The 21,656-nt window shown below is 72.3% G+C and overlaps 1 protein-coding gene across 3 annotated transcripts in view; it reads right to left on the bottom strand.

Annotated features, from left to right (window-relative positions):
* Nucleotides 1–21,656, bottom strand: part of adcy3a (adenylate cyclase 3a) — a 459,057-nt gene that overhangs the window by 282,110 nt on the left and 155,291 nt on the right. For all 3 annotated transcript variants that reach the window (XM_072515495.1, XM_072515496.1, XM_072515491.1), the window contains 2 exons: nt 10,842–10,929; nt 2,343–2,459 (listed from right to left, as the gene is read on the bottom strand). In XM_072515495.1, the coding sequence (XP_072371596.1) occupies nt 2,343–2,459; nt 10,842–10,929 (205 nt within the window). The remainder of the gene's footprint in view (nt 1–2,342; nt 2,460–10,841; nt 10,930–21,656) is intronic.

Here is a 21,656-nt window from a genome sequence, read left to right as displayed (position 1 = left end):
AATAAGGGGAAGTAGATTTAGGACTGAGTTTAGGAGGAACTTCTTCACCCAAAGGGTTGTGAATCTATGGAATTCCTTGCCCAGTGAAGCAGTAGAGGCTCCTTCATTAAATGTTTTTAAGATAAAGATAGATAGTTTTTTGAAGAATAAAGGGATTAAGGGTTACGGTGTTCGGGCCGGAAAGTGGAGCTGAGTCCACAAAAGATCAGCCATGATCTCATTGAATGGTGGAGCAGGCTCGAGGGGCCAGATGGCCGACTCCTGCTCCTAGTTCTTATGTTCTTATGTTCTTGTGTGTGTAAGTCTGTGTCTGCATGTACATATATGTGTGTGCACTCACTTGTGTATGTTTGTATGTCCATAAGACCACAAGACAGGAGCAGAGTTAGGCCACTCGGCCCATCGAGTCCGCTCCGCCATTCAATCATGGCTGATATTTTCTCATCCCCATTCTCCTGCCTTCTCCCCATAACCCCTGATCCCCTTATTAATCAAGAACCTATCTATCTCTGTCTTAAAGACACTCAGTGATTTGGCCTCCACAGCCTTCTGCGGCAAAGAGTTCCACAGATTCACCACCCTCTGGCTGAAGAAATTCCTCCCCATCTCTGTTTTAAAGGATCGTCCCTTTAGTCTGTGATTGTGTCCTCTGCTTCTAGTTTTTCCCACAAGTGGAAACATCCTCTCCACGTCCACTCTATCCAGGCCTCGCAGTATCCTGTAAGCTTCAATAAGATCCCCCCTCATCCTTCTAAACTCCAACGAGTACCGACCCAGAGTCCTCAACCGTTCCTCATACGACAAGTTCTTCATTCCAGGGATCATTCTTGTGAACCTCCTCTGGACCCTTTCCAAGGCCAGCACATCCTTCCTTAGATACGGGGCCCAGAACTGCTCACAATACTCCAAATGGGGTCTGACCAGAGCCTTATACAGCCTCAGAAGTACATTCCTCCTCTTGTATTCTAGCCCTCTCGACATGAATGCTAACATTGCATTTGCCTTCCCGACTGAACCTGCACGTTAACCTTAAGAGAATCGTGAACAAGACTCCCAAGTCCCTTTGTGCTTCTGATTTCCGACGCAGTTCCCCATTTAGAGAATAGTCTCTGCCTAAATTCCTTCTTCCAAAGTGCATAACCTCACACTTTTCCACATTGTATTTCATCTGCCACTCCATTGCCCGCTCTCCTAGCCTGTCCAAATCCTTCTGCAGCCCCTTGCTTCCTCAATACTCCCTGTCCCGCTACAGGTCTTTGTATCATCTGCAAACTTAGCAACAGAGCCTTCAGTTCCGTCTTCCAGATCATTAATGTATATTGTGAAAAGTTGTGGTCCCAGCACCGACCCCTGAGGCACACCACTAGTCACCAGCTGCCATCCTGAAAAAGACCCCTTTAACCCCACTCTCTGTCTGTGTGTCTATGTGCGTGTGTAATTGTGCATGTGTGTGTGTGACAGCCTGTGTGTGTCTGTGTTGTGTGTGTATACGTGTGTGCATGTGTGCATATATGTGTGTATATGCATGTGCAAGTGTATACGCGTATGTGTATATGTGCGGGTGCATGCATGTGTGTGCGCGTGTGTGGGTGCGCGTGCGCGTGTGCATGTGCGTGCGTGTGCGCGTGTGTGTGCGCGTGTGTGTGCGCGTGGGTGTGTGTGCGTGTGTGTGCGCATGTGTGTGCGCGTGTGTGTGTGTGCGTGTGTGTGCGCGTGTGTGTGCGTGTGTGTGCGCGTGTGCGTGTGCGTGCGCGCGCGTGCGTGCGTGCGTGTGTGTGTGCGTGTGTGTGTGCGTGTGTGTGTGTGCGTGTGTGTGCGCGTGTGTGTGCGTGTGTGCGCGTGTGTGCGCGTGTGCGTGTGCGTGTGTGTGTGCGTGTGCGTGCGCGCGTGTGTGTGTGTGTGTGTGTGTGTGCGTGTGTGTGTGTGCGTGTGTGTGTGCGTGTGCGTGCGCGCGTGTGTGTGCGTGTGTGTGTGTGTGTGTGTGTGTGCGTGTGTGTGTGCGTGTGTGTGTGCGTGCGTGCGTGCGTGTGTGTGTGCGTGTGTGTGCGTGTGTGCGTGTGCGTGCGCGCGTGTGTGTGCGTGTGTGTGTGTGTGTGTGCGTGTGTGTGTGTGCGTGTGTGTGTGCGTGTGTGTGTGCGTGCGTGTGTGCGTGCGTGTGTGTGTGCGTGTGTGCGTGCGCGTGTGTGTGCGTGTGTGTGTGCGTGTGTGTGTGTGCGTGTGTGTGTGTGCGCGTGTGTGTGTGTGTGTGTGTGTGTGCGCGTGTGTGTGTGCGTGTGTGTGCGCGTGTGTGTGCGCGTGTGTGTGCGCGTGTGTGTGTGCGTGTGTGTGTGTTGGAGACTCACCATGTCTACAATGTCTGCGGTGGTGAGGATGAGGATAGCAGCCATGGCCCACGTGTTGCGGGCCCAGCGAGTCCTGTCGATCCACGTGGAGAACAGGACCAATTTCTTGGGGAAGACCTGAAGAGGAACAAAATAGTTTGTGTCAGCATTTGGAGCAGGAGGTCAGTGCACACAATAAACATTGTGAGAAACATTCAGAGGGAAAATACAGGGCTTTACACTGAGCAGAACAGATCGTGGCCTGTGAGAGAGCCAGGGTAACAGAGACAGGGCGAGGGGGCCAGGGCGAGAGGGTCAGGGTGAGAGGGTCAGGGCGAGAGGGTCAGGGCGAGAGGGTCAGGGTGAGGGGGTCAGGGCGAGAGGGCCAGGGCGAGAGGGTCAGGGTGAGGGGGTCAGGGCGAGAGGGCCAGGGCGAGAGGGTCAGGGCGACAGGGTCAGGGTGACAGGGTCAGGGCGACAGGGTCAGGGCTACAGGGTCAGGGCGACAGAGCGAGAGGGTCAGGGCGAGAGCGTCAGGGCGAGAGGGTCAGGGCGAGAGGGTCAGGGTGAGGGGGCCAGGGCGAGAGGGCCAGGGCGAGAGGGTCAGGGCGAGAGGGCCAGGGTGAGGGGGCCAGGGCGAGGGGGCCAGGGAGAGAGGGTCAGGGCGAGAGGGTCAGGGTGAGGGGGTCAGGGCGAGAGGGCCAGGGCGAGAGGGACGCAGGGCGAGAGGGCCGCAGGGCGAGAGGGCCAGGGCGACAGGGTCAGGGCGACAGGGTCAGGGCGACAGGGTCAGGGCTACAGGGTCAGGGCGACAGAGCGAGAGGGTCAGGGCGAGAGGGTCAGGGCGAGAGGGTCAGGGCGAGAGGGTCAGGGCGAGAGGGTCAGGGCGAGAGGGTCAGGGCGAGAGGGTCAGGGTGAGGGGGCCAGGGCGAGAGGGCCAGGGCGAGAGGGACGCAGGGCGAGAGGGCCAGGGCGAGAGGGACGCAGGGCGAGAGGGACGCAGGGCGAGAGGGCCAGGGCGAGAGGGTCAGGGCGACAGGGTCAGGGCGACAGGGTCAGGGCGACAGGGTCAGGGCTACAGGGTCAGGGCGACAGAGCGAGAGGGTCAGGGCTACAGGGTCAGGGTGAGAGGGCCAGGGCGAGGGGGCCAGGGCGAGAGGGTCAGGGCGAGATGGTCAGGGTGAGGGGGCCAGGGCGAGAGGGCCAGGGCGAGAGGAACGCAGGGCGAGAGGGCCGCAGGGCGAGAGGGCCAGGGCGACAGGGTCAGGGCGACAGGGTCAGGGCGACAGGGTCAGGGCGACAGGGTCAGGGCGACAGGGTCAGGGCGACAGGGTCAGGGCGAGAGGGTCAGGGCGAGAGGGTCAGGGCGAGAGGGTCAATGTGAGGGGGCCAGGGCGAGAGGTACGCAGGGCGAGAGGGCCGCAGAGCGAGAGGGCCAGGGCGAGGGGGCCAGGGCGAGAGGGACGCAGGGCGAGAGGGCCGCAGGGCGAGAGGGCCAGGGCGACAGGGTCAGGGCGAGAGGGTCAGGGCGAGAGGGTCAGGGCGAGAGGGTCAGGGCGAGAGGGACGCAGGGCGAGAGGGCCGCAAGGCGAGAGGGCCAGGGCGAGAGGGTCAGGGCTACAGGGTCAGGGCGAGATGGACGCAGGGCGAGAGGGTCAGGGCGAGAGGGTCAGGGTGAGGGGGCCAGGGCGAGAGGGTCAGGGCGAGAGGGACGCAGGGCGAGAGGGCCGCAGGGCGAGAGGGCCAGGGCGAGGGGGCCAGGGCGAGAGGGCCAGGGCGAGAGGGACGCAGGGCGAGAGGGCCGCAGGGCGAGAGGGCCGGGGCGACAGGGTCAGGGCGACAGGGTCAGGGCGACAGGGTCAGGGCGACAGGGTCAGGGCGACAGGGTCAGGGCGACAGAGCGAGAGGGTCAGGGCTACAGGGTCAGGGCGAGAGGGTCAGGGCGAGAGGGTAAGGGCGAGAGGGTCAGGGCGAGAGGGTCAGGGCGAGAGAGACAGGGCCGCAGGGCGAGAGGGTCAGGGCGAGAGGGTCAGGGCGACAGGGTCAGGGCGACAGGGTCAGGGCGACAGGGTCAGGGCGAGAGGGTCAGGGCGAGAGGGTCAGGGCGAGAGGGTCAGGGCGAGAGGGTCAGGGCGAGAGGGTCAGGGCGAGAGGGTCAGGGTGAGGGGGCCAGGGCGAGAGGGTCAGGGCGAGAGGGTCAGGGCGAGAGGGTCAGGGCGAGAGGGTCAGGGCGAGAGGGTCAGGGCGAGAGAGACAGGGCCGCAGGGCGACAGGGTCAGGGCGAGAGGGTAGGGCGAGAGGGTCAGGGCGAGAGGGTCAGGGCGAGAGGGTCAGGGCGAGAGGGTCAGGGTGAGGGGGCCAGGGCGAGAGGTACGCAGGGCGAGAGGGCCGCAGAGCGAGAGGGCCAGGGCGAGGGGGCCAGGGCGAGAGGGACGCAGGGCGAGAGGGCCGCAGGGCGAGAGGGCCAGGGCGACAGGGTCAGGGCGAGAGGGTCAGGGCGAGAGGGTCAGGGCGAGAGGGTCAGGGTGAGGGGGCCAGGGCGAGAGGGCCAGGGCGAGAGGGACGCAGGGCGAGAGGGCCGCAGGGCGAGAGGGCCAGGGCGAGGGGGCCAGGGCGAGAGGGCCAGGGCGAGAGGGACGCAGGGCGAGAGGGCCGCAGGGCGAGAGGGTCAGGGCGACAGGGTCAGGGCGACAGGGTCAGGGTGACAGAGCGAGAGGGTCAGGGCTACAGGGTCAGGGCGAGAGGGTCAGGGCGAGAGGGTCAGGGCGAGAGGGTCAGGGCGAGAGGGTCAGGGCGAGAGAGACAGGGCCGCAGGGCGAGAGGGTCAGGGCGACAGGGTCAGGGCGACAGGGTCAGGGCGACAGGGTCAGGGCGACAGGGTCAGGGCGACAGGGTCAGGGCGACAGGGTCAGGGCGACAGAGCGAGAGGGTCAGGGCTACAGGGTCAGGGCGAGAGGGTCAGGGCGAGAGGGTCAGGGCGAGAGGGTCAGGGCGAGAGGGTCAGGGCGAGAGAGACAGGGCCGCAGGGCGAGAGGGTCAGGGCGAGAGGGTCAGGGCGAGAGGGTCAGGGCGACAGGGTCAGGGCGACAGGGTCAGGGCGAGAGGGTCAGGGCGAGAGGGTCAGGGCGAGAGGGTCAGGGCGAGAGGGTCAGGGCGAGAGGGTCAGGGTGAGGGGGCCAGGGCGAGAGGTACGCAGGGCGAGAGGGCCGCAGAGCGAGAGGGCCAGGGCGAGGGGGCCAGGGCGAGAGGGACGCAGGGCGAGAGGGCCGCAGGGCGAGAGGGCCAGGGCGACAGGGTCAGGGCGAGAGGGTCAGGGCGAGAGGGTCAGGGCGAGAGGGTCAGGGTGAGGGGGCCAGGGCGAGAGGGCCAGGGCGAGAGGGACGCAGGGCGAGAGGGCCGCAGGGCGAGAGGGCCAGGGCGAGGGGGCCAGGGCGAGAGGGCCAGGGCGAGAGGGACGCAGGGCGAGAGGGCCGCAGGGCGAGAGGGTCAGGGCGAGAGGGTCAGGGCGACAGGGTCAGGGTGACAGAGCGAGAGGGTCAGGGCTACAGGGTCAGGGCGAGAGGGTCAGGGCGAGAGGGTCAGGGCGAGAGGGTCAGGGCGAGAGGGTCAGGGCGAGAGAGACAGGGCCGCAGGGCGAGAGGGTCAGGGCGAGGGGGTCAGGGCGAGAGGGTCAGGGCGACAGGGTCAGGGCGACAGGGTCAGGGCGACAGAGCGAGAGGGTCAGGGCTACAGGGTCAGGGCGAGAGGGTCAGGGCGAGAGGGTCAGGGCGAGAGGGTCAGGGCGAGAGGGTCAGGGCGAGAGGGTCAGGGCGAGAGAGACAGGGCCGCAGGGCGAGAGGGTCAGGGCGAGAGGGTCAGGGCGACAGGGTCAGGGCGACAGGGTCAGGGCGACAGGGTCAGGGCTACAGGGTCAGGGCGAGAGGGTCAGGGCGAGAGGGTCAGGGCGAGAGGGTCAGGGTGAGGGGGCCAGGGCGAGAGGGCCAGGGCGAGAGGGACGCAGGGCGAGAGTGACGCAGGGCGAGAGGGACGCAGGGCGAGAGGGCCAGGGCGAGAGGGTCAGGGTGAGAGGGCCAGGGCGAGAGGGCCAGGGCGACAGGGTCAGGGCGAGAGGGTCAGGGTGAGGGGGCCAGGGCGAGAGGGCCAGGGCGAGAGGGTCAGGGCGAGAGGGTCAGGGCGAGAGGGTCAGGGCGAGAGAGACAGGGCCGCAGGGCGAGAGGGTCAGGGCGAGAGGGTCAGGGCGAGAGGGTCAGGGCGACAGGGTCAGGGTGACAGAGCGAGAGGGTCAGGGCGAGAGGGTCAGGGCGAGAGGGTCAGGGCGAGAGGGTCAGGGCGAGAGGGTCAGGGTGAGGGGGCCAGGGCGAGAGGGCCAGGGCGAGAGGGACGCAGGGCGAGAGGGCCGCGGGGCGAGAGGGCCAGGGCGAGGAGGCCAGGGCGAGGGGGCCAGGGCGAGAGGGACGCAGGGCGAGAGGGCCGCAGGGCGAGAGGGCCAGGGCGACAGGGTCAGGGCGACAGGGTCAGGGCGACAGGGTCAGGGCGACAGGGTCAGGGCGACAGGGTCAGGGCGAGAGGGTCAGGGCGAGAGGGTCAGGGCGAGAGAGACAGGGCCACAGGGCGAGAGGGTCAGGGTGAGAGGGTCAGGGCGAGAGGGTCAGGGCGAGAGGGTCAGGGCGAGAGGGTCAGGGCGACAGAGCGAGAGGGTCAGGGCGACAGAGCGAGAGGGTCAGGGCGAGAGGGTCAGGGCGAGAGGGTCAGGGCGAGAGGGTCAGGGCGACAGGGCCGCAGGGCGAGAGGGTCAGGGTGAGAGGGTCAGGGCGAGAGGGTCAGGGCGAGAGGGTCAGGGCGACAGAGCGAGAGGGTCAGGGCGAGAGGGTCAGGGCGAGAGGGTCAGGGCGACAGGGCCGCAGGGCGACAGGGCCGCAGGGCGAGAGGGTCAGGGCGAGAGGGTCAGGGCGAGAGGGTCAGGGCGAGAGGGTCAGGGCGACAGAGCGAGAGGGTCAGGGCGAGAGGGTCAGGGCGAGAGGGTCAGGGCGACAGGGCCGCAGGGCGACAGGGCCGCAGGGCGAGAGGGTCAGGGCGAGAGGGTCAGGGCGAGAGGGCCAGGGCGAGAGGGTCAGGGCGAGAGGGTCAGGGCGAGAGGGTCAGGGCGAGAGGGTCAGGGTGAGAGGGCCAGGGCGAGAGGGTCAGGGCGACAGGGCCGCAGGGCGACAGGGCCGCAGGGCGAGAGGGTCAGGGTGAGAGGGTCAGGGCGAGAGGGCCAGGGCGAGAGGGTCAGGGCGAGAGGGTCAGGGCGAGAGGGTCAGGGTGAGAGGGCCAGGGCGAGAGGGTCAGGGTGAGAAGGTCAGGGCGAGAGGGTCAGGGCGAGAGGGTCAGGGCGACAGAGCGAGAGGGTCAGGGCGAGAGGGTCAGGGCGAGAGGGTCAGGGCGACAGAGCGAGAGGGTCAGGGCTACAGGGTCAGGGCGAGAGGGTCAGGGCGAGAGGGTCAGGGCGAGAGGGTCAGGGCGAGAGGGTCAGGGCGAGAGAGACAGGGCCGCAGGGCGAGAGGGTCAGGGCGAGAGGGTCAGGGTGACAGGGTCAGGGCGACAGAGCGAGAGGGTCAGGGCGAGAGGGTCAGGGCGAGAGGGTCAGGGCGAGAGGGTCAGGGCGAGAGGGTCAGGGTGAGGGGGCCAGGGCGAGAGGGCCAGGGCGAGAGGGACGCAGGGCGAGAGGGCCGCAGGGCGAGAGGGCCAGGGCGAGGGGGCCAGGGCGAGGGGGCCAGGGCGAGAGGGACGCAGGGCGAGAGGGCCGCAGGGCGAGAGGGCCAGGGCGACAGGGTCAGGGCGACAGGGTCAGGGCGACAGGGTCAGGGCGACAGGGTCAGGGCTACAGGGTCAGGGCGAGAGGGTCAGGGCGAGAGGGTCAGGGCGAGACGGTCAGGGCGAGAGAGACAGGGCCACAGGGCGAGAGGGTCAGGGCGACAGAGCGAGAGGGTCAGGGCGACAGAGCGAGAGGGTCAGGGCGAGAGGGTCAGGGCGAGAGGGTCAGGGCGAGAGGGTCAGGGCGACAGGGCCGCAGGGCGAGAGGGTCAGGGCGAGAGGGTCAAGGCGAGAGGGTCAGGGCGAGAGGATCAGGGCGAGAGGGTCAGGGCGAGAGGGTCAGGGCGAGAGGGTCAGGGCGACAGAGCGAGAGGGTCAGGGCGAGAGGGTCAGGGCGAGAGGGTCAGGGCGACAGGGCCGCAGGGCGACAGGGCCGCAGGGCGAGAGGGTCAGGGCGAGAGGGTCAGGGCGAGAGGGTCAGGGCGAGAGGGTCAGGGTGAGGGGGCCAGGGCGAGAGGTACGCAGGGCGAGAGGGCCGCAGAGCGAGAGGGCCAGGGCGAGGGGGCCAGGGCGAGAGGGACGCAGGGCGAGAGGGCCGCAGGGCGAGAGGGCCAGGGCGACAGGGTCAGGGCGAGAGGGTCAGGGCGAGAGGGTCAGGGCGAGAGGGTCAGGGCGAGAGGGACGCAGGGCGAGAGGGCCGCAGGGCGAGAGGGCCAGGGCGAGAGGGTCAGGGCTACAGGGTCAGGGCGAGAGGGACGCAGGGCGAGAGGGTCAGGGCGAGAGGGTCAGGGTGAGGGGGCCAGGGCGAGAGGGCCAGGGCGAGAGGGACGCAGGGCGAGAGGGCCGCAGGGCGAGAGGGCCGCAGGGCGAGAGGGCCAGGGGGAGGGGGCCAGGGCGAGGGGGCCAGGGCGTGAGGGACGCAGGGCGAGAGGGCCGCAGGGCGAGAGGGCCAGGGCGACAGGGTCAGGGCGACAGGGTCAGGGCGACAGGGTCAGGGCTACAGGGTCAGGGCGAGAGGGTCAGGGCGAGAGGGTCAGGGCGAGAGGGTCAGGGCGAGAGAGACAGGGCCACAGGGCGAGAGGGTCAGGGTGAGAGGGTCAGGGCGAGAGGGTCAGGGCGAGAGGGTCAGGGCGAGAGGGTCAGGGCGACAGAGCGAGAGGGTCAGGGCGACAGAGCGAGAGGGTCAGGGCGACAGAGCGAGAGGGTCAGGGCGAGAGGGTCAGGGCGAGAGGGTCAGGGCGAGAGGGTCAGGGCGACAGGGCCGCAGGGCGAGAGGGTCAGGGCGAGAGGGTCAGGGCGAGAGGGTCAGGGCGAGAGGGTCAGGGCGAGAGGGTCAGGGCGAGAGGGTCAGGGCGACAGAGAGAGAGGGTCAGGGCGAGAGGGTCAGGGCGAGAGGGTCAGGGCGACAGGGCCGCAGGGCGACAGGGCCGCAGGGCGAGAGGGTCAGGGCGAGAGGGTCAGGGCGAGAGGGTCAGGGCGAGAGGGTCAGGGCGACAGAGCGAGAGGGTCAGGGTGAGAGGGTCAGGGCGAGAGGGTCAGGGCGACAGGGCCGCAGGGCGACAGGGCCGCAGGGCGAGAGGGTCAGGGCGAGAGGGTCAGGGCGAGAGGGCCAGGGCGAGAGGGTCAGGGCGAGAGGGTCAGGGCGAGAGGGTCAGGGTGAGAGGGCCAGGGCGAGAGGGTCAGGGTGAGAGGGTCAGGGCGAGAGGGTCAGGGCGAGAGGGTCAGGGCGACAGAGCGAGAGGGTCAGGGCGAGAGGGTCAGGGCGAGAGGGTCAGGGTGAGAGGGTCAGGGCGAGAGGGTCAGGGCGACAGGGCCGCAGGGCGACAGGGCCGCAGGGCGAGGGCCACAGAGCCAGGGCGACAGACTGCGGACTCATCCTGGGGAACAGCGAGGGAACACAGAGTGAGGTGACTGTGGACTCATCCTGGGGAACAGCGAGGGAACACAGAGTGAGGTGACTGCGGAGTCACCCTGGGGAACAGCGAGGGAACACAGAGTGAGGTGATTGGGGACTCACCCTGGGGAACAGCGAGGGAACACAGAGTGAGGTGACTGTGGACTCACCCTGGGGAACAGCGAGGGAACACAGCGTGAGGTGATTGGGGACTCACCCTGGGGAACAGCGAGGGAACACAGAGTGAGGTGACTGTGGACTCACCCTGGGGAACAGCGAGGGAACACAGAGTGAGGTGACTGTGGACTCACCCTGGGGAACAGCGAGGGAACACAGCGTGAGGTGATTGGGGACTCACCCTGGGGAACAGCGAGGGAATACAGAGTGAGGTGACTGTGGACTCACCCTGGGGAACAGCGAGGGAACACAGCGTGAGGTGATTGGGGACTCACCCTGGGGAACAGCGAGGGAACACAGAGTGAGGTGACTGTGGACTCACCCTGGGGAACAGCGAGGGAACACAGAGTGAGGTGACTGCGGAGTCACCCTGGGGAACAGCGAGGGAACACAGAGTGAGGTGACTGCGGAGTCACCCTGGGGAAGATGGCAGTGAGGGAACACAGAGTGAGGTGACTGTGGACTCACCCTGGGGAACAGCGAGGGAACACAGAGTGAGGTGATTGGGGACTCGCCCTGGGGAACAGCGAGGGAACACAGAGTGAGGTGACTGCGGAGTCACCCTGGGGAACAGCGAGGGAACACAGAGTGAGGTGATTGGGGACTCACCCTGGGGAACAGCGAGGGAACACAGAGTGAGGTGACTGTGGACTCACCCTGGGGAAGATGGCAGCGAGGGAACACAGAGTGAGGATGACGAGCAGAATCTCCCCAACAATGAACGTGATGTAATTCACCAGCAACCTATAGGAAAGAGAGCAGTCACAGGAAAATAGAATTGAAACTAGATCGACCCCAACCGCACGGTGACCCCTGCCCCACCCTCCAACCCGCCTGTCTGGTGCCAGGCCAGCGACCGCGAGGAAGCCATGGTGGATGAGAAAATCACAATGTATATTCACCTACTCAATACACTCATGGAACATAGAACATACAGTGCAGATGGAGGCCATTCGGCCCATCGAGACTGCACCGACCCACTTAAGCCCTCACTTCCACCCTATCCCCGTAACCCAATAACCCCTCCAACCTTTTTGGTCACAAAGACAATTTATCATGGCCAATCCACCTAACCTGCACATCTTTGGACTGTGGGAGGAAACCGGAGCACCCGGAGGAAACCCACGCACACACGGGGAGGACGTGCAGACTCCGCACAGACAGTGACCCAAGCCGGGAATCGAACCTGGGATCCTGGAGCTGTGAAGCCACAGTGCTAACCACTGTGCTACCCTGCTGCCCACTCCTACTCCCCGAAGGGTCTCCCACATCCAGGACACACACAGGCCAGGGTATTTATGGCCAAGGTCCCCGAGGTTAAGGGTGTAACTCTGTCGCCTCATCTGGGGAGATCATGGTGAGGGCCCCGTGGCCTTGGGTTGGGTTAATGACCATACGACATAGGAGCAGAATTAGGCCACTCGGCCCATCGAGTCTGCTGCGCCATTCAATCATGGCTGATATGTTTCTCATCCCCATTCTCCTGGTTCTCCCCATAACCCCTGATCCCCTTATTAATCAAGAACCTATCTATCTCTGTCTTAAAGACACTCAGTGATTTGGCCTCCACAGCCTTCTGCGGCAAAGAGTTCCACAGATTCACCACCCTCTGGCTGAAGAAATTCCTCCTCATCTCTGTTTTAAAGGATCGTCCCTTTAGTCTGAGATGGTTCTAGTTTTTCCTACAAGTGGAAACATCCTCTCCACGTCCACTCTATCCAGGCCTCGCAGTATCCTGTAAGTTTCAATAAGATTCCCCCCTCATCCTTCTAAACTCCAACGAGTACAGCCCCAGAGTCCTCAACTGTTCCTCATAGGACAAGCTCTTCATTCCAGGGATCATTCTTGTGAACCTCCTCTGGACCCTTTCCAAGGCCAGCACATCCTTCCTTAGATACGGGGCCCAAAACTGCTCACAATACTCCAAATGGGGTCTGACCAGAGCCTTATACAGCCTCAGAAGTACATCCCTGGTCTTGTATTCTAGCCCTCTCGACATGAATGCTAACATTGCATTTACCTTCCTAACTGCCGACTGAACCTGCACGTTAACCGCAAGAGAATCGTGAACAAGGGCTCCCAAGTCCCAAATACATAACTCCGCCCCAGTTCCAAGGCTCCAGCAGCCAATCCTTGTTGACCTTTACTCTCCACATGAGGAAATAGTTCTGACCAGTTTCCCGCCTTGTTCCCAGATTCCTTCCCATTCCCTCCATCCCCCTCTCCAATCTAACCTCAAATGTTCACATTGTTCCTTCCTCAACCTTTAACCCTGGGAATAAAGCCTGAAAACTCTGTGCTGAGATTTATCCGATTCTCTGGAAGAAATCTCCTACATTTAGTCTGATATCTTGGCCGGGATGCTCCCCTCCCCGGCAGGGCGGGGGAATCCGGCGGGATGGAGCGGCGGGAACCACTCCGGCGTCGGGCCGCCCCAAAAGGTGCGGAATTCCGCACCTTCAGGGGCCAAGCCCTCACCTTGAGGGGCGAGGCCCGCGCCGGAGTGATTTCCGCCCCGCCAGCCGGCACCGAAAGGTCTTCGCCGGGCGACGCCTGCGCGGGATCGTCAGCGGCTGCTGCCGTCATCCCCGGGCATGTGCAGTGGAGGGGGTCTCTTCCACCTCCGCCACTGTGAAGACCATGGCGAAGGCAGAAGAAAAAGAGTGCCCCCACGGCACAGCCCCGCCCCTTCCGCCCCACCCCGCACAGCCCCGCACAGCCCCACCCCGCACAGCACCGCCCCGCACAGCCCCGCCCCGCACAGCCCCGCCCCGCACAGCCCCGCCCCGCACAGCCCCGCCCCGCACAGCCCCGCCCCGCACAGCCCCGCCCCGCACAGCCCCGCCCTGCACAGCCCCGCCCCGCACAGCCCCGCCCCGCACAGCCCCGCCCCGCACAGCCCCGCCCCGCACAGCCCCGCCCCGCACAGCCCCGCCCCGCACAGCCCCGCCCCGCACAGCCCCGCCCCGCACAGCCCCGCCCCGCACAGCCCCGCCCCGCACAGCCCCGCCCCGCACAGCCCCGCCCTGCACAGCCCCGTCCCGCACAGCCCCGCCCCGCACAGCCCCGCCCTGCACAGCCCCGCACCGCACAGCCCCGCACAGCCCCGCCCCTTCCGCCCCACCCCGCACAGCCCCGCACAGCCCCACCCCGCACAGCACCGCCCCGCACAGCCCCACCCCGCACAGCACCGCACCGCACAGCCCCGCCCCGCACAGCCCCGCCCCGCACAGCCCCGCCCCGCACAGCCCCGCCCCGCACAGCCCCGCCCCGCACAGCCCCGCCCCGCACAGCCCCGCACAGCCCCGCCCCGCCCCGCCCCGCCCCACACCGCACAGCCCCGCCCCGCACAGCCCCGCACAGCCCCGCCCCGCACAGCCCCGCCCCGCACAGCCCCGCCCCGCACAGCCCCGCCCCGCACAGCCCCGCCCTGCACAGCCCCGCACCGCACAGCCCCGCACAGCCCCACCCCTTCCGCCCCACCCCGCACCGCACCGCACAGCCCCGCCCCGCACAGCCCCGCCCTGCACAGCCCCGCCCCGCACAGCCCCGCCCCGCACAGCCCCGCCCCGCACAGCCCCGCCCTGCACAGCCCCGCCCCGCACAGCCCCGCCCCGCACAGCCCCGCCCTGCACAGCCCCGCACCGCACAGCCCCGCACAGCCCCGCCCCTTCCGCCCCACCCCGCACAGCCCCGCACAGCCCCACCCCGCACAGCACCGCCCCGCACAGCCCCGCCCCGCACAGCCCCGCCCCGCACAGCCCCGCCCCGCCCCGCCCCGCCCCGCACAGCCCCGCCCCGCACAGCCCCGCCCTGCACAGCCCCGCCCCTTCCGCCCCGCCCTGCACAGCCCCGCCCCTTCCGCCCCACCCCGCACAGCCCCGCCCCGCACAGCCCCGCCCCGCACAGCCCCGCCCCGCACAGCCCCGCCCCGCACAGCCCCGCCCCGCACAGCCCCGCCCCGCACAGCCCCGCACCGCACAGCCCCGCACAGCCCCGCCCCGCACAGCCCCGCCCCGCACAGCCCCGCCCCGCACAGCACAGCCCCGCACAGCCCCGCACCGCACAGCCCCGCACAGCCCCACCCCGCACAGCCCCGCCCCGCACAGCACAGCCCCGCCCCGCACAGCCCCGCACAGCCCCGCCCCGCACAGCCCCGCACAGCCCCGCCCCGCACAGCCCCGCCCCGCACCGCACAGCCCCGCCCCGCACAGCACAGCTCCGCACAGCCCCGCCCCGCACAGCCCCGCCCCGCACAGCCCCGCCCCGCCCCGCACAGCCCCGCCCCGCACAGCCCCGCCCCACACCGCACAGCCCCGCCCCGCACAGCCCCGCACAGCCCCGCCCCGCACAGCCCCGCCCCGCACAGCCCCTCCCCGCACAGCCCCGCCCCGCACAGCCCCGCCCCGCACAGCCCCTCCCCGCACAGCCCCGCCCCGCACAGCCCCGCCCCGCACAGCCCCGCCCCGCACAGCCCCGCCCCGCACAGCCCCGCCCCGCACAGCCCCGCACCGCACAGCCCCGCCCCGCACAGCCCCGCCCCGCACAGCCCCGCACAGCCCCGCCCCGCACAGCCCCGCCCCGCACAGCCCCGCCCCGCACAGCCCCGCCCCGCACAGCCCAGCCCCGCACAGCCCCGCCCCGCACCGCACAGCTCCGCACAGCCCTGCCCCGCACAGCCCCGCCCCGCACAGCCCCGCCCCGCACAGCCCCGCCCCGCCCCGCACAGCCCCGCCCCGCACAGCCCCGCACCGCACAGCCCCGCACAGCCCCGCACAGCCCCGCCCCGCACAGCCCCGCCCCGCACAGCCCCGCACCGCCCCGCACAGCCCCGCACCGCACAGCCCCGCACCGCACAGCCCCGCACCGCACAGCCCCGCCCCGCACAGCCCCGCACCGCCCCGCACAGCCCCGCTTCGCACCGCACAGCCCCGCCCCGCACAGCCCCGCCCCGCACAGCCCCGCCCCGCACCGCACAGTCCCGCCCCGCACAGCCCCGCCCCGCACAGCCCCGCCCCGCACAGCCCCGCACCGCACAGCCCCGCACAGCACCGCCCCGCACAGCCCCGCACCGCACAGCCCCGCACCGCACAGCCCCGCCCCGCACAGCCCCGCCCCGCACCGCACAGCCCCGCCCTGCCCCGCACAGCCCCGCCCCGCACAGCCCCGCCCCGCACAGCCCCGCCCAGCCCCGCCCCGCCCCGCACAGCCCCGCCCCGCACCGCACAGCCCCGCCCCGCACAGCCCCGCACCGCACAGCCCCGCACAGCACCGCCCCGCACCGCACAGCCCCGCACAGCCCCGCCCCGCACAGCTCCGCACAGCACCGCACAGCCCCGCCCCGCACAGCCCCGCCCCGCCCCGCCCCGCACAGCCCCACACAGCACCGCCCCGCCCAGCCCCGCCCCGCACAGCCCCGCCCTGCACAGCCCCGCCCCGCACAGCCCCGCCCCGCACAGCCCCGCCCCGCCCAGCCCCGCCCCGCACAGCCCCGCCCTGCACAGCCCCGCCCCGCACAGCCCCGCCCCGCACAGCCCCGCCCCGCCCCGCCCCGCACAGCCCCGCACAGCCCCGCCCCGCCCCGCCCCGCACAGCCCCGCACAGCCCCGCACAGCCCCGCACAGCCCCGTCCCGCCCCGCACAGCCCCGCACCTGAGCTGGGCTGTGTTGGGCTGTGCTGTGCGGTGCGGGGCTGTGCGGGGCTGTGCGGGGCTGTGCGGGGCGGGGCTGTGCTGTGCGGTGCGGGGCTGTGCGGGGCTGTGCGGGGCGGGGCTGTGCGGGGCGGGGCTGTGCGGGGCTGTGCGGTGCGGGGCGGAGCTGTGCGGTGCGGGGCTGTGCGGGGCGGGGCTGTGCGGTGCGGGGCTGTGCGGGGCGGGGCTGTGCGGGGCTGTGCGGGGCTGTGCGGGGCGGGGCTGTGCGGGGCGGGGCTGTGCGGGGCGGGGCTGTGCGGGGCTGTGCGGGGCGGAGCTGTGCGGGGCTGTGCGGGGCGGAGCTGTGCGGTGCGGGGCTGTGCGGGGCGGAGCTGTGCTGTGCGGGGCTGTGCGGGGCGGAGCTGTGCGGTGCGGGGCGGGGCTGTGCGGGGCGGAGCGGGGCTGTGCGGGGCGGGGCTGTGCGGTGCGGGGCTGTGCTGTGCGGTGCGGGGCTGTGCTGTGCGGTGCGGGGCTGTGCGGGGCGGAGCTGTGCTGTGCGGGGCGGGGCTGTGCTGTGGGGCACGGGGCTGTGCGGGGCGGGGCGGGGCTGTGCGGTGCGGGGCGGGGCTGTGCGGTGCGGGGCGGGGCTGTGCGGTGCGGGGCGGGGCTGTGCGGTGCGGGGCGGGGCTGTGCGGGGCGGAGCGGGGCTGTGCGGGGCGGAGCTGTGCGGTGCGGGGCTGTGCGGGGCGGGGCTGTGCTGTGGGGCACGGGGCTGTGCGGGGCGGGGCGGAGCTGTGCGGTGCGGGGCGGGGCTGTGCGGTGCGGGGCGGGGCTGTGCGGGGCGGAGCTGTGCGGTGCGGGGCTGTGCGGGGCGGAGCTGTGCTGTGCGGTGCGGGGCTGTGCGGTGCGGGGCTGTGCGGTGCGGGGCTGTGCGGAGCGGGGCTGTGCGGAGCGGAGCGGGGCTGTGCGGTGCGGGGCTGTGCGGGGCGGGGCTGTGCGGGGCGGGGCTGTGCGGAGCGGAGCGGGGCTGTGCGGTGCGGGGCTGTGCGGGGCGGGGCTGTGCGGGGCGGGGCGGGGCTGTGCGGTGCGGGGCTGTGCGGGGCGGGGCTGTGCGGGGCGGAGCGGGGCTGTGCGGTGCGGGGCTGTGCGGGGCGGGGCTGTGCGGGGCGGGGCGGGGCTGTGCGGTGCGGGGCTGTGCGGTGCGGGGCGGGGCGGGGCTGTGCGGTGCGGAGCTGTGCTGTGCGGGGCGGGGCGGGGCTGTGCGGTGCGGGGCGGGGCTGTGCGGGGCGGAGCGGGGCTGTGCGGGGCGGGGCTGTGCGGTGCGGGGCGGGGCTGTGCGGGGCGGGGCGGGGCTGTGCGGGGCGGGGCTGTGCGGGGCGGAGCTGTGCGGTGCGGGGCTGTGCGGTGCGGGGCTGTGCGGTGCGGGGCGGGGCTGTGCGGGGCGGGGCTGTGCGGTGCGGGGCGGGGCTGTGCGGGGCGGGGCTGTGCGGTGTGGGGCGGGGCTGTGCGGGGCGGGGCTGTGCGGTGCGGGGCTGTGCGGGGCGGAGCTGTGCGGTGCGGGGCGGGGCTGTGCGGGGCTGTGCGGTGCGGGGCTGTGCGGGGCTGTGCGGGGCGGGGCTGTGCGGGGCGGAGCTGTGCGGTGCGGGGCGGGGCTGTGCGGTGCGGGGCGGGGCTGTGCGGGGCTGTGCGGGGCGGGGCTGTGCGGTGCGGGGCTGTGCGGGGCTGTGCGGTGCGGGGCTGTGCGGGGCGGGGCTGTGCGGTGCGGAGCTGTGCGGTGCGGGGCTGTGCGGTGCGGAGCTGTGCGGTGCGGAGCTGTGCGGTGCGGGGCTGTGCGGTGCGGGGCTGTGCGGTGCGGGGCTGTGCGGGGCTGTGCGGGGCTGTGCGGGGCGGGGCTGTGCGGGGCTGTGCGGGGCGGGGCTGTGCGGGGCTGTGCGGTGCGGAGCGGAGCTGTGCGGGGCGGGGCGGGGCTGTGCGGGGCGGGGCTGTGCGGGGCGGAGCTGTGCGGGGCGGGGCGGGGCTGTGCGGGGCGGAGCTGTGCGGGGCTGTGCGGGGCGGGGCGGAGCTGTGCGGGGCGGGGCGGAGCTGTGCGGGGCGGGGCTGTGCGGTGCGGGGCGGGGCTGTGCGGGGCGGGGCTGTGCGGGGCGGGGCTGTGCGGTGCGGGGCGGGGCTGTGCGGGGCTGTGCGGTGCGGGGCGGGGCTGTGCGGGGCTGTGCGGTGCGGGGCGGGGCTGTGCGGGGCGGGGCTGTGCGGTGCGGGGCGGGGCTGTGCGGGGCGGGGCTGTGCGGTGTGGGGCGGGGCTGTGCGGGGCGGGGCTGTGCGGTGCGGGGCGGGGCTGTGCGGGGCGGAGCTGTGCGGGGCGGAGCTGTGCGGGGCGGGGCTGTGCGGGGCGGGGCTGTGCGGTGCGGGGCGGGGCTGTGCGGGGCGGAGCTGTGCGGTGCGGGGCGGGGCTGTGCGGGGCGGGGCTGTGCGGGGCTGTGCGGGGCGGGGCTGTGCGGTGCGGGGCGGGGCTGTGCGGGGCTGTGCGGTGCGGGGCTGTGCGGGGCGGGGCTGTGCGGGGCTGTGCGGGGCTGTGCGGTGCGGGGCGGGGCTGTGCGGGGCTGTGCGGGGCGGGGCTGTGCGGGGCTGTGCGGTGCGGAGCGGAGCTGTGCGGGGCGGGGCGGGGCTGTGCGGGGCGGGGCTGTGCGGGGCGGAGCTGTGCGGGGCGGGGCGGGGCTGTGCGGGGCGGAGCTGTGCGGGGCTGTGCGGGGCGGGGCTGTGCGGTGCGGGGCGGGGCTGTGCGGGGCTGTGCGGTGCGGGGCTGTGCGGTGCGGAGCGGAGCTGTGCGGTGCGGAGCTGTGCGGTGCGGGGCTGTGCGGTGCGGGGCTGTGCGGGGCTGTGCGGGGCTGTGCGGGGCGGGGCTGTGCGGGGCGGTGCGGGGCTGTGCGGGGCGGGGCTGTGCGGGGCGGGGCTGTGCGGGGCTGTGCGGGGCGGGGCGGGGCTGTGCGGGGCGGGGCTGTGCGGGGCTGTGCGGGGCTGTGCGGTGCGGGGCTGTGCGGGGCGGGGCTGTGCGGTGCGGGGCGGGGCTGTGCGGGGCTGTGCGGGGCGGGGCTGTGCGGGGCTGTGCGGTGCGGGGCTGTGCGGGGCGGGGCTGTGCGGTGCGGAGCTGTGCGGTGCGGGGCTGTGCGGTGCGGAGCTGTGCGGTGCGGAGCTGTGCGGTGCGGGGCTGTGCGGTGCGGGGCTGTGCGGTGCGGGGCTGTGCGGGGCTGTGCGGGGCTGTGCGGGGCGGGGCTGTGCGGGGCTGTGCGGGGCGGGGCTGTGCGGGGCTGTGCGGTGCGGAGCGGAGCTGTGCGGGGCGGGGCGGGGCTGTGCGGGGCGGGGCTGTGCGGGGCGGAGCTGTGCGGGGCGGGGCGGGGCTGTGCGGGGCGGAGCTGTGCGGGGCTGTGCGGGGCGGGGCGGAGCTGTGCGGGGCGGGGCGGAGCTGTGCGGGGCGGGGCTGTGCGGTGCGGGGCGGGGCTGTGCGGGGCGGGGCTGTGCGGGGCGGGGCTGTGCGGTGCGGGGCGGGGCTGTGCGGGGCTGTGCGGTGCGGGGCGGGGCTGTGCGGGGCTGTGCGGTGCGGGGCGGGGCTGTGCGGGGCGGGGCTGTGCGGTGCGGGGCGGGGCTGTGCGGGGCGGGGCTGTGCGGTGTGGGGCGGGGCTGTGCGGGGCGGGGCTGTGCGGTGCGGGGCGGGGCTGTGCGGGGCGGAGCTGTGCGGGGCGGAGCTGTGCGGGGCGGGGCTGTGCGGGGCGGGGCTGTGCGGTGCGGGGCGGGGCTGTGCGGGGCGGAGCTGTGCGGTGCGGGGCGGGGCTGTGCGGGGCGGGGCTGTGCGGGGCTGTGCGGGGCGGGGCTGTGCGGTGCGGGGCGGGGCTGTGCGGGGCTGTGCGGTGCGGGGCTGTGCGGGGCGGGGCTGTGCGGGGCTGTGCGGGGCTGTGCGGTGCGGGGCGGGGCTGTGCGGGGCTGTGCGGGGCGGGGCTGTGCGGGGCTGTGCGGTGCGGAGCGGAGCTGTGCGGGGCGGGGCGGGGCTGTGCGGGGCGGGGCTGTGCGGGGCGGAGCTGTGCGGGGCGGGGCGGGGCTGTGCGGGGCGGAGCTGTGCGGGGCTGTGCGGGGCGGGGCTGTGCGGTGCGGGGCGGGGCTGTGCGGGGCTGTGCGGTGCGGGGCTGTGCGGTGCGGAGCGGAGCTGTGCGGTGCGGAGCTGTGCGGTGCGGGGCTGTGCGGTGCGGGGCTGTGCGGGGCTGTGCGGGGCTGTGCGGGGCGGGGCTGTGCGGGGCTGTGCGGTGCGGGGCTGTGCGGGGCTGTGCGGTGCGGGGCTGTGCGGGGCTGTGCGGGGCGGGGCTGTGCGGGGCTGTGCGGTGCGGAGCGGGGCTGTGCGGGGCGGAGCTGTGCGGGGCGGGGCGGGGCTGTGCGGGGCTGTGCGGTGCGGGGCTGTGCGGTGCGGGGCTGTGCGGTGCGGGGCTGTGCGGGGCGGGGCTGTGCGGTGCGGGGCTGTGCGGTGCGGGGCTGTGCGGTGCGGGGCGGAGCTGTGCGGTGCGGGGCTGTGCGGGGCGGAGCTGTGCGGGGCTGTGCGGGGCGGGGCGGGGCTGTGCGGGGCGGAGCTGTGCGGTGCGGGGCTGTGCGGGGCGGGGCTGTGCGGGGCGGAGCGGGGCTGTGCGGGGCGGGGCGGGGCTGTGCGGTGCGGGGCTGTGCGGGGCGGGGCTGTGCGGGGCGGAGCGGGGCTGTGCGGGGCGGAGCTGTGCGGTGCGGGGCTGTGCGGGGCTGTGCGGGGCGGGGCGGGGCTGTGCGGGGCTGTGCGGTGCGGGGCGGAGCTGTGCGGTGCGGGGCTGTGCGGTGCGGGGCGGGGCTGTGCGGTGCGGGGCTGTGCGGTGCGGGGCTGTGCGGGGCTGTGCGGGGCTGTGCGGGGCTGTGCGGTGCGGGGCTGTGCGGTGCGGGGCTGTGCGGTGCGGGGCTGTGCGGGGCTGTGCGGGGCGGGGCGGGGCTGTGCGGGGCGGGGCTGTGCGGGGCTGTGCGGGGCGGGGCTGTGCGGTGCGGGGCTGTGCGGGGCGGGGCTGTGCGGTGCGGTGCGGGGCGGGGCTGTGCGGGGCGGTGCGGGGCTGTGCGGGGCGGGGCTGTGCGGGGCGGGGCTGTGCGGGGCTGTGCGGGGCGGGGCGGGGCTGTGCGGGGCGGAGCTGTGCGGGGCGGGGCTGTGCGGGGCGGGGCTGTGCGGGGCTGTGCGGGGCGGGGCTGTGCGGGGCGGGGCTGTGCGGGGCTGTGCGGTGCGGGGCGGAGCTGTGCGGGGCGGGGCTGTGCGGGGCGGGGCTGTGCGGGGCTGTGCGGTGCGGGGCTGTGCGGTGCGGAGCGGGGCTGTGCGGGGCGGGGCTGTGCGGGGCTGTGCGGTGCGGGGCTGTGCGGTGCGGAGCGGGGCTGTGCGGGGCGGGGCTGTGCGGGGCTGTGCGGTGCGGAGCGGGGCTGTGCGGGGCGGAGCTGTGCGGGGCGGGGCGGGGCTGTGCGGGGCGGGGCTGTGCGGGGCTGTGCGGTGCGGGGCTGTGCGGTGCGGGGCTGTGCGGTGCGGGGCTGTGCGGGGCTGTGCGGGGCGGGGCGGGGCTGTGCGGGGCGGGGCTGTGCGGTGCGGGGCTGTGCGGTGCGGGGCTGTGCGGGGCGGAGCTGTGCGGGGCTGTGCGGGGCGGGGCGGGGCTGTGCGGGGCTGTGCGGGGCGGAGCTGTGCGGGGCGGGGCTGTGCGGGGCTGTGCGGTGCGGGGCTGTGCGGGGCGGGGCTGTGCGGGGCGGAGCTGTGCGGTGCGGGGCTGTGCGGTGCGGGGCTGTGCGGGGCTGTGCGGTGCGGGGCTGTGCGGG

This window comes from Scyliorhinus torazame, chromosome 1, assembly GCF_047496885.1.
Source record: "Scyliorhinus torazame isolate Kashiwa2021f chromosome 1, sScyTor2.1, whole genome shotgun sequence".
In the NCBI taxonomy this organism is placed as follows: Eukaryota; Metazoa; Chordata; class Chondrichthyes; order Carcharhiniformes; family Scyliorhinidae; genus Scyliorhinus; species Scyliorhinus torazame.
Note: the sequence above shows the minus strand (reverse complement) of the source record. Positions and strands in the feature narration are given on the sequence as shown.